The sequence below is a fragment of the Trichomycterus rosablanca genome, chromosome 17 (genome assembly GCF_030014385.1).
Source record: "Trichomycterus rosablanca isolate fTriRos1 chromosome 17, fTriRos1.hap1, whole genome shotgun sequence".
NCBI lineage: Eukaryota > Metazoa > Chordata > Actinopteri > Siluriformes > Trichomycteridae > Trichomycterus > Trichomycterus rosablanca.
The window spans coordinates 17,008,380-17,020,688 of NC_086004.1; the positions used below are offsets into that span (position 1 = coordinate 17,008,380).

Below are 12,309 nucleotides of genomic sequence, written 5' to 3' on the forward strand. Positions count from 1 at the left end.
ACAGTCAAGCCAGAAAGTCTGCACACCCCTTTCACCTTCTATGCTAAAAGGCACCTATAGGACTCTCAAACCATGATGAAACCAAAATTGAACTTTTTGGACAAGCGTCACGTCACGTCTGGAGGAAACCAGGCACCGCTCATCACCTGGCTAATGCCATCCCTACAGTGAAGCATGGCGGTGGCAGCATCATGATGTGGGGCTGTTTTTTAGCAGCGGGACCAGGGCGACTAGTCCTGATAGAGGGAAATATGAATGCAACTAAGTACACCGAGATCCTTGAAGAAAACCTACTCCAGAGCGCTCTGGACCTCAGACTGGGGCGAAGGTTTACCTTCCAACATGACAACGACCTGAAGCACACAGCCAAGAGAGTGGCTTCGGAGAAAGTCTGTGAATGTCCTTGAGTGGCCCAGCCAGAGCCCAGACCTGAACACAATCGAACATCTGTGGAAGGAGCTGAAAATGTCTGTGTACCGACGCTCCCCATTTAATCTGACAGAGCTTGCAAGGATATGCCAAGAGGAATGGGCAAAAATGTCCAGAAACAAGTGTGCCAAGCTTGTAGCTTCTTTTCCAAGATGCCTTAAAGCTGTAATTGCTGCCAAAGGTGCATCAACCAAGTATTAGGCTAAGGTTGTGTACAAATATGTTTGTTTGTTTGTTAGGATTTTTACGTCATGTTTTACACATGGTTTACTTACATTCATGACAGGAACGGTAGTCACTCATTACACAAGATTCACCAGTTCACAAGGTTATATCGAACACAGTCATGGACAATTTAGTATCTTCAATTCACCTCACTTGCATGTTTTTGGACTGTGGGAGGAACCGGAGCACCCGGAGTAAACCCACGGAGACACGGGGAGAACATGCAAACTCCACACAGAAAGGACCCGGACCGTCCCACCTGGGGATCGAACCCAGGACCTTCTTGCTGTGAGGCGTCAGTGCTACCCACTGAGCCACCGTGCCACCCATACAGATATGTAACCCCTAAATAAACCATTTTTGTCAGTAAAATAAAATTTGATATTTTCTAAACCCTGTTTTCACTTCATAATTATTGGTGATTGTGTGTAGATGTTTGAGGCAAAAAAAGAACTCAATCTATTATAGAATGAGTGTATAACGTAATAAAACGTGGAGAAGATGAAAGGGGTGTGCAGACTTTCCGGCTTGACTGTATGTATGTGGGTATTGTGTTGTTTAACTCAATATCAACCCTAGAGTTATTTTATGGCAGAAGAGGTTAAAGGTTTTTTATAGTTGTAATTTTATTTACAAATTACATTTATAAACGAGTTCCTCTGTGTGTCCATTCAGTCGAGAGTGAGTCCAGGGTTAGTCCAGAGTGATTTCAGGGTTAGTCCAGGGTTTGTGTCAATGTTTCCAGACTAATAATCTGATTCTTTTTTTGCCTGGTGATCTAGATTAAGGTTTTGAAGTCTGAATTTGAGAAGAGTGGTTATCCTTGTTAGGACTAAGATATCTTCTATGGTGTTCGGCATGGCGAACTTTGCCCTTTCCTGGAGGTATCTCATATATTCGGTCAGTATGTGTGTGTTTGTTAAGGGGGTATTGCAGATAAAAGCAGTCTCTCCCCTATTTAAGTATGCAGCTGGTTGCTTGTTCCACCGTTTGGACATTTGCAGCCTGATCTGGCCTGGGATCCCAAAGAAGATGATGAAGCAGTTAAGTATTTAAAGATGTTGATCTAATTTTGGAAACTTTGGCATGGTTTTTATATAACACATTCAACCAGGAGTTGTCCTGACCTAAGATTTTGACATCTTTGACCATACAAATTCCCATTATGACAATTTGATAGTCTGATAGCAGACTTTCAGGTACCAATAACGCCATAATGTTTACCCACAGCCAGTTCTCATTCTGCAAAGTGTGGGCCAGGGTCGACACCAGTTCTTTCCATATCATAGTCTATCAGCTTTTGTTTGGGGTTAATATTGGGATCCACATTAAGAAGCATTCAAGATTCTCCCCACTCACCTCGGAGCCCAACAAGGGAATGTATAAAGCCTTGGAAATGCAGCAGTTGTGCACCAATGGCATAGGGATGATACACTTTAATGACTGATGTTATTGTCTCTCAATTAATCCTGAAAATTGCCTTTGGGGATTTCAGATCAGATACAACCAAGAGCAAGACTAGCCAAGTGATTGGAGCAGGCCTCTCCAACCTCCCATCTATGCAAAGTACTGTATAAGTCAAAGTGGTGCTGTGTTAGGGCAATGACATATGCAGAGCGTCACACCCCTCAAGCACCAGGACCTCTTCCTTCACAGATATGTGTCACACCTCAAGGTGTCCCATATTTACCCTTTTACAAACAGTAGGGGAAGTGCTGAGGGCCTCCTTTATCCCAGATCAAGATAAAACACTTACTAAAGATTAATAAAAAAACACACTTAGTCTTAAAAAATGAATGAATGAATGAAACTGCTACAGAATTAAATGGTTACTTTGCATCTCTATTGTAACCAACTACCAACAAAGTCCTTAAACATACCAGGAGCAGTGACCGAGAAGCCAGAGCATATCAACTTGATCAAATCAGTGCTCTGTTTGTGGTATAGCACAAACCAAGACACATACAAAGTGCATAGTTCCTCTCCCAATCTTCTGCACATTCTGCGGGGAACAGCATTGTGACAATGGACATCAATCTGCAGCAGTAAGCTTGAGAGTAGAGTGAAAAAGAGTGCAAATCAGAGTAAGAGAAAGACAGAAATCAGACACAGTGAGAAAGGTCGGGCACTAAAGAGCAGAAAGGGAGTCACTTTTTCTGTCTAATGATGGTGTACTCTCTTTATTGCAAGTCATTGCCAAGTCATTCAGCTCTGTCCTCATCGACCCATTTGTTCCAACAAATTTAGAGAGCTTTAAGAGAAGCTCATTAATCTCTCAAAAAGGTCTGACGCCTCAGAATGACAACTAGCATGACCCCAGTGGCACAGCTGGCAACGAGACGTATGATTTAAAGAAACATGGCAGGTACATGTATACTTTTTTTGGCCTCCTTAACATGATGGCAATGCTCATTTGTAAGCTTCACACTTATATTAAGTAACTGCTTTGTCAGGATTATAAAAGCACATGTATCATACTCAAAAACACATGGTCCAAGACACCCAAGAGTACACCCACTACAGCTAAATAGACAATTTACTTACTAAGACATTTAAAGGGATGGAAAAAAAAATAGTTATCTGGAGGAAACTTGCATGGACACAAAAACACACAATGCATGACTCCTCAGATTCAAACCCCAGTCCACAGGACCAGTGCAGCACCCCAGTGTCCAGTGTTTTATCAATGCGGGTCAGCTTCAAACTTTAGAAGCAACAGCTCTTGTTTTCATGCAACACTGCAGTTTTATTAGTGCTCAGCTTTAGGTGAGTTAGACTTTTACCATGATTGTGTGAAAAATGCTCCATGTCTACTCAATACGTTTCTAAAAGCTCTAAATGTCTTGATAAGAGCCTGAATTTCCTCAAACACTTCACAATCAGTGATGCATCAATTTTAGCTGCTCTCTATTTTCTCTCTCTCTCTATCTGTCTCTCTTTCTCTCTCACACACACACTCTCACACACACACTCTCACACACACACTCTCACACACACACTCTCACACACACACTCACACACAAACACACAAACACACACTTACTTAACACAGCCACACAGTGATTATTGCTGCTAAACCTCTGATTTTAAATGTTCTTCTCCAATCCTAATCCAAAACACCTGATCCATCTAATCAAGGTCTTTTATTAGCCTCTAAACATCGAGCCAAAAATAGAACTGGATTTAGCAGGGTGGTAAAAGTGTACAATAGCCTGGATTTAAGTGAATATGTAATTGGATTAAGTTTATGCCTTTGTTAAAGCGTCGTCTTCAATGACTTTACATTCATGGAATTTTAACACAGTATCAAGGTGGGGTTTTTGGGGGGTATTTTAGAAGTTAGATTGGTGAAAGGCTTGTCTTTAGTGTTAAATACAGCATTTGCAAGTATTTATATACCTTGGCCAATAGTATGTGAAGAACTGACCACGAGATTGTTTAACATTCCATTTCAAAATGATGCCCATTATTACAGCCCTTTATGACCATAAAGGTCTTCATTCTACAGTAGAAGCGCCCAGGTGGCACAGTGGGATAATCGCACACCAGTGCCGAGATTCTGAGCTCCCGGGTTGAATCTCGGCTCTGCTACCGGTCAGCTGGGCAGTCTGCTGGGTGGGAAAGACCGAACCAGGGGGTGGGGTTATTAACGCTGTGTAAGAACTTTGGTTGCCCAGGGCACCTGTATAGAAAGTAAGGGAGCGCAGAGATTAAGACGTGGCTCTCCGTACACAAAGCCGACCTTACGAGCAAATTCGCCAAAGTTTGGGAGAATAAGAAGCAATTGGTGGACTGCACACATATTGGATGGAGTGTGTCTGGTGAATTTACGCCCTCCTTGTTATGGAAGCACTTCTGTAAGTCGCTCTGGATAAGAGCATCTGCTAAATGCCGAAAATGTAAATGTAAACACGCAAACTCCACACAGAAAGGACCCGGACCACCCCACCTGGGGATCGAACACAGGACCTTCTTGCTGTGAGGCGACAGTGCTACCCACTTAGCCACTGTGCTGCCCCTGCTGGAAAACTGCTACCACAAATTAGAAGTATATAAATAATGACTTGTGCACACCTGCCTGCAATATGTATTGGATAAAACACACTTACAAGCTCAGTAATTAGAACAGATGTCTACATATTTATAGCCATTAAGTGTAGATACTGTAAATGTTTTTGGCTATAAATCTACATCATGTGCCATCATCCCATTCACAACAATTGGCAGGGATTTCTTCGCACAGAATTCAATTAGCTTCAGCTAAGCCACATAAGCTTTATCAGTAATGCCTGGGCTTAGGCTAATTCAAACTAAATATTACTGATACACACAAATGAATGTTGGTCCACAGGGTCTGTCTATTCTGTTTCTTTCAATTTAAGGATTTAAACTCACATTAACCCGAAGTTCTATAAACTATGCCACATAAGATTGTTTTCCTTATGCCAATACACTTCATTTAGTTCTACAAGAGAATAAGAAGCAATTGGTGGACTGCACACATATTGGAAGGAGTGTGTCTGGTGAATTTACGCCCTCCTTGGACGCCATCAGGGTACCCAACAGCGGATTGGCTATGTTAAATTGGGAGGAAAATGCATAAAAAGTCTTTATTCTTCATGGAAGGCTTTGCACAAGATTTTGCTGTGCATCCAAAAGAATTTGTGCCTGTTTGGTCAAAACAGCATGATAGATCAGGCACTGGTGTGGAACAAGAAAGTCTGACTCGCAACTGACACTCCAGTTCATCCTAATGACGATAAAAAATAAAACTCGCCAAACCATGTCTTTATGGACCTCACTTTGCACAGTCATTCTGTAATAAAGCTGGAAGCACATCATTAATTCTATATAATTGCTTGTATGCTCCTGCTGGCTATTGGTCTTGGCTAAAACACCTGAGCTCAATAATTAAAATAACATTTTTAAAGAGTAAAACTGCATGAGATATGGAACACAAGTATGTAAAGAACTTATCCTATTTTACTGTAGAAACCAATCACTAGCTATTGAACACAGCAAATATATAATGTCATTGCATTTTTTTGCAAGTTTGGACATATCATTTTTCCTTCTGCTTTATACTAGACAATCAGAATGTATTAGGTAGAAATAAAACTCACTAACTCACTTTCTTAACCGCTTATCCAATCGCGGGGGGGGGGCCTATCCCAGCTTTTCAATGGGCGCAAGGCACACAGTAACACCCTGGACAGGGCGCCAGTCCATCGCAAGGCAGACACACATAAACACACACCCATTCACCTATAGGGCAATTCAGTGTCTCCAATTAACCTGACTGCATGTTTTTGAACTGTGGGAGGAAACTGGAGCACCCGGAGAAAACCCACACAGACACAGGGAGAACATGCTGCCACATCACCCCACTGCTGCGTTCTCTTCACTGGCTTCCTGTAGCTGCACACATTCAGTTTAAAACACTGATGCTCACCTACAAAGCCAAAAATGGACCAGCCCCAAGCTACCTTTGAGGTCTAATCAAAGCCCGCTCTATGCCACGCAACCTCCGAGCCACTAGTCTCGCCCGACTTGATCTTCCACCCAGGACTTGAGAAAGACATGCCTCGAAGCTTTTCTCTGTACTTGCACCCAAGTGGTGGAACGAACTTCCTCTGTCTGTTCGAACATCTAAATCTCTTGCTGTCTTTAAAAGAAGATTAAAAACCTTCATCACCTCTTTACTAAGCACTTAAGCTGACATGTACTTACTTACTAACACACATTCATTTCCTGCACAAAAACAAACAAAAAAACACTGGTTCTAACAGGGTTTCAGCAGATTTGTGTTCTTGAACTGTTGTCTACTTAAACTAGAGTAAGGTAATGTTTACTATGCAAGCACTTCTGTAAGTCGCTCTGGATAAGAGCGTCTGCTAAATGTAAACATGCAAACTCCACACAGAAAGGACCCGGACCACCCCACCTGGGGATCGAACACAGGACCTTCTTGCTGTGAGGCGACAGTGCTACCCACTTAGCCACTGTGCTGCCCCTGCTGGAAAACTGCTACCACAAATTAGAAGTATATAAATAATGAATTGTGCACACCTGCCTGCAATATGTATTGGATAAAACACACTTAAAAGCTCAGTAATTAGAACAGATGTCTACATATTTATAGCCATTAAGTGTAGATACTGTAAATGTTTTTGGCTATAAATCTACATCATGTGCCATCATCCCATTCACAACAATTGGCAGGGATTTCTTCGCACAGAATTCAATTAGCTTCAGCTAAGCCACATAAGCTTTATCAGTAATGCCTGGGCTTAGGCTAATTCAAACTAAATATTACTGATACACACAAATGAATGTTGGTCCACAGGGTCTGTCTATTCTGTTTCTGCCTATAACTGTTTCAGTTTAAGGATTTAAACTCACATTAACCCCAAGTTCTATAAACTATGCCACATAAGATTGTTTTCCTTATGCCAATACACTTCATTTAGTTCTGGGAGACCTGGTACGACATCAGAGAACTACAGCCATGTCTACCGCAAACAGAGCATTTCGTGCTACCTCAGCATGACTATGCCAGGTGCTGTGTAATAGGAACGACTAGGCCCCCCTTCCGAGGCACTAAATGAAAAGAAGTGTCTGGGCATACAGGTACTGCCATTCACTTCATTTGAGTAAGACACACCTGACTAAAATATTTCAGTTCAGGTTTTTGCCAAACCCTCCACATGTCTGTCTCTTTAGCAATACATTTCTCATAAAGATGCCAGGATGAATGCATGCCAAGATGCCCTGAAATAATTTATGGAGAGGAAAGCAGTGACAGTTGGAGGTACAGGATATGAGAATCGGGTGAAGATGCGGTCAACTGCACAGGTTAATAAGCGTGTGGAAACAGCCTTCAGCATATTCCTATTAACTACAAGCGGTCAAAAGTATCATGCCAGCTGGCTCACGGAGTAAACTTTAAATACACCTTTACTAAAACTGTTTTAAATAGTTAATACAATTATTAATAATTTACAGAATATTTTAGTAAAAGCTGACCAGTTTGCTGTGGTTATGTTTTGGTCAGCATTATCCTGTGCTCACCTTGTTCCTCTCAAACAGCTCGATCTGGATGCTCTTGAGGTCTGTGTCCAGGGCACTGGCCGCCTGCTTACGTTTGCGTACCAGCTGCTCCTCCAGGTCCTCCATCTGGGCCCGCAGCTTCTTGTTGTCGCGCTCCAGCGCCAGTTTCTCCGTCTCCAATCGTTCCCGCCTGCCCCACTCAGCTGCGTTCTCCACCTGCAGACGCTCCATCTGACCACGCACAACCAAACAACAAATGGTGTTTTTATAAAGAGTAGATAAACATACCATTTAAAACACAAGCACTAGGAGAACTGATTATAATCTCATGTCCAAAATAATCACTAGCTATTCTACAGAAGATCTGTTTCCTTGCCATTTTCTTCATCACAATTTGGATATATCCATTCACCATATATACTCTGGTGACCCCTGCTGCTTGCACAACACCCTTTAGTGCTATGTGTGAAGACATTTGGTGATGTTTTACCACGACCTGGGACGGATCCTTACAGTAAGTCGCTGTACACTTAAAGTAAAGAATTACCATTAATTTGTTCCATAACTTTAAAAGGATAGCATAAAGGATAAGCAGAAACCTCATTTACCACCCCAATAAAGCACCATTAAGTATGCCAAATAAACATCGTTTTTGGTGCTCTCATAGACTAATAGTAGCTTAATTAAAGCTACTAATTAAACTAAAATGATAAACAGAAACACTTTGAACTTAATTAACGCTCAACGCTAACAGGCCAATCACCTGCACCTCCATGTCCCCTTTGCCAGCCATATTTGGCAAAGCAGGACATGATTCTGCAAAAAAGCCCCCTCACCCCCAGCTGCATTGCATGCCAAGTGGACCACTTACAACAATGCATTATTTTCTTATGAAACATTACTTGCTGCAAGACTTTCAAACTATTTTTAACTATAATATGCATTTTGCTAGAACTAAGCTCTGAACTAAGAATTTAACACAACCTAAGCTGTAATTAATCTGCCTGAATGAAGATAAAAGGGTACCAATTATGCCAACAACCAAATGTGCCAGTTTTGTATTTATTTATTTTTTATTTATTTTTACTATATTTATGCATTTTCTCCTTTTTTTCTCACAATTTAGGAGCCAATTAGTCATTCACTGCTGGGGACACCGATTACATCTGAGAAGGGTATATTTGCCTGACACATGCTCCCTCTGTTTTTTGTTTATTAGGATATCATGTTTTACACTTTGGTTACATTCATGACAGGAACGGTAGTTACTCATTACACAAGGTTCATCAGTTCACAAGGTTGTATCAAACACAGTCATGTAGTATTGGACAATTTAGTATCTATAATTCACCTCACTTTCATGTCTTTGGACTGTGGGAGGAAACCGGAGAACCCGGAGAAAACCCATGCAGACACAGGGAGAACATGCAAACTCCACACAGAAAGGACCTGGACCACCCCACTTGGGGATCGAACCCAGGACCTTCTTGCTGCGAGGTGACAGTGCCACTTGCCACCGTGCCACCCCAGGCTCATTGCACTGGTCTCACGCGTAAATCCACCGAAGTACAGGTGAATAAGAAGGGAAAAAAGCCTTGTCTTTATCCTAAACAAAAACTTACATAGCTTAAATTTCCTAGCCACTACTAGAACTCTGTTCTGTTGTCAGGTAAGACACTCATATGGCTTTGTAGCCACTTAGCGAGGTTGGTATAAATAAATAGAACGATTAAACAAATGAGCCTAATCCTTACTGTAATTAATCAGTACTGTTTTTTTTCATCAAAGGCTCTGGAAACCTTGTAAGAATACATAAGATCATGGACTCAAGTACTGGGAGATACTGAAAAAAATTTCCTTTGCCAAGTTTCACAGAATCAAACTTTTTCATGGCAAACCCAATCCCCTTAGGTACTGGAACCCCTATTAAAAACCTAAAAAAGGTGGGCTGAAGAAGAGAGTCTCTAATAAAGGTTATATGCATCTGGAAGAGCTAGGGAGATTCTGTATAAAGAAGTGCTCTCTGTGTCATTACTGTGAGACAGGGTTAAAAATCATACATAATACTAAAATCATAATGATAATGAATACTTAACAGTTATGCCAACTTTGATTTTTCACGTATCCTTTACCTTACCAGGTCTCCTCATGTTTTACACACTTACATTCATGACATGACAGGTAATTACTGGCTGTACATGACTCATCAGTTTAATTTTAATGTCAAACACAGTCATGAGGCCGCTCAGGTGGCGCAGCGGTAAAAACACATGCTGGAACCAGAGCTGGGATCTTGACTACATCGTATTGAATCTCAGCTCTGCCTGCCGGCTAAGGCTGAGCGGCCACATGAACAACGATTGGCCTGTTGTTCAGATGGGCGGGCTTAAGCCGAATGGGGTCTCTCTCTCTCATGACTGGTGCAATTACGACCTCTGCTGGCTGATTGATGGCGCCTGCACAGAGATGAGGAAAGAGTGCTCTCAGGGTGTGTCTCTCCGTATATATAATATATATATATAAAAACACAGTCATGGAGCCATGGACAATTTTTGTATCTCCTATTCACCTCACTTTCATGTGTTTGGACTGTGGAAACCCACGCAGACATAGGGAAAACATGCAAACTCCACACAGAAAGAACCCGGGATGCTCCACATGGGAATAGAACCCAGAACCTTCTTGCTTTGAGGTGACAGTGCTACCAACCGAGCCACCAGGACAACCTACCAGGTCTTATATATCAATAATAAAACTGGATTGGATTAACATGCTTGGAATCAACACTAACACAGAAAGATGTCACTGGTCCCCCGAGAACTAGAAATTACAGAGAAAAGCCCACAAGACATTGTTTTTCCTTCCAAAGAGCACATTCCCACATAATGTAAACTGTTTTACCAAACATGCAAACAGATATAGTTTATAGATAAAAAATATAGTTTGTTTAAAAGTGAAATTTTCACCATAATTATGTGACTCTTGAATCCCATGGGGTTTTATGTTATTTTGCGAGCCATTAATAATAAATGACTGTAAAATTACTTCCTCAGACTACTTGGATGACTCATTAGGGAATAATTAAGAGCTAAATAAAGGGCTCTCGAAGACTTTATGACTTGACACTAATGGAAACTTCGGGAATTTGCACTTTTGAGACACAATATAACTGCAGGGCTATTTTAGTTTTATTTTATTGCCTTCTTTGCTGAGAAAAGTATTGCATTTTTAATCACAATAACCAAGACTGTGATTGTAAAATGAAACAATTATTAAGAAATGGCTTGATTTTAAAGTGTAGAGGTGAAAAGATGTTTGTCATGTGTGTGGTTTGGGGATACAGATAATAAAATGGGTTTAAGATGGATCAGTCCTTGCACAATATAGACACAGCATGTAGTGGAGATGCTTGTAACTCAGATCACTTAAAATAATCAAGTACAGAATAATGCAGAATGTAACAACAGTGTATCTGACAAAACCTGTTACATGTTATGTGATGCATAACTCATCCAACTCAGATTTGGTGATGGTTTACATTTTCTTCTCTTGATTTTGTTTACCAGGTTCTTGATGGAGTTTTTAAACACCCCACTGTCCCTACTGGACTGAGAATAGTCCACCAACCAAAAATATATCCAGCCAGCAGCGCCCCTTGGGCAGCGTCCTGTGACCACTGATGAAGGTCTAGAAGATGACCAACTCAAACAGCAGCAATAGATGAGGGATCGTCTCTGACTTTACATCTACAAGGTGGACCAGTGCGTGGACATGGTATTTAAAAACTCCAGCAGCGCTGCTGTGTCTGATCCACTCATACCAGCACAACACACACTAACACATGTCATTGTCACTGCAGTGCTGAGAATGATTCACCACCTAAATAATACCTGCTCTGTGGTGGTCCTGACCATTGAAGCGCAGGGTGAAAGCAGGCTAAAACAGTATGTAGAGAAATAGATGGACTACAGTCAGTGATTATAGAACTAGAAAGTGTTTGTAAATGGTAAGTGGAGCTGATAAAGTGGACAGTGAGTGTAGAAACAAGGAGGTGGTCATAATGTTATGACTAATATGACTTTTCATAAAAACTCATCATAAAAAGCCACGATAACACACGCAAGTCATGAATAAAGTCTCAACTCAAATAGCATTAACCATGCACAGCAACTGAATGAACTCTTCATGCTCCATAATATGTGTGCAATAAGTAATAAGGCTGCATTCAGAGAGGTTCACAATGAATACACAAGTACACCTAATAAAACACGCTAGCTGTCATCATGCGGGGAGTGCTGAAAGTGCTGTCTGGCTAAGTGCTAAAAAACCATGATGAGTGAGGTTTTGAGAAATAATGCTGGAGAAATACTATTCATGCAACACTCTGAGATGACTTAACGGCTCTTTATGATGATGATACTTGCCTTTACCAACACAAACTATTTGGCCAAATATATGGTACATTTACACCATTATTAAAAAAAGGTGGAATACATTACTTACAATGGTGGAATACCCTACGTAGTGCACGTCACAGTAACTGACGTCTACAGAATTGGCGCTAATGATTGTAAGAACCGCTTTCTGAACTAATCAGACCTTCTG

General features: G+C 41.2%; 1 protein-coding gene across 2 annotated transcripts in view; it reads right to left on the bottom strand.

Annotated features, from left to right (window-relative positions):
* Positions 1–12,309, bottom strand: part of ccdc102a (coiled-coil domain containing 102A) — a 160,630-nt gene that overhangs the window by 65,941 nt on the left and 82,380 nt on the right. For both annotated transcript variants that reach the window (XM_063012751.1, XM_063012752.1), the window contains exon 6: positions 7,726–7,935. In XM_063012751.1, the coding sequence (XP_062868821.1) occupies positions 7,726–7,935 (210 nt within the window). The remainder of the gene's footprint in view (positions 1–7,725; positions 7,936–12,309) is intronic.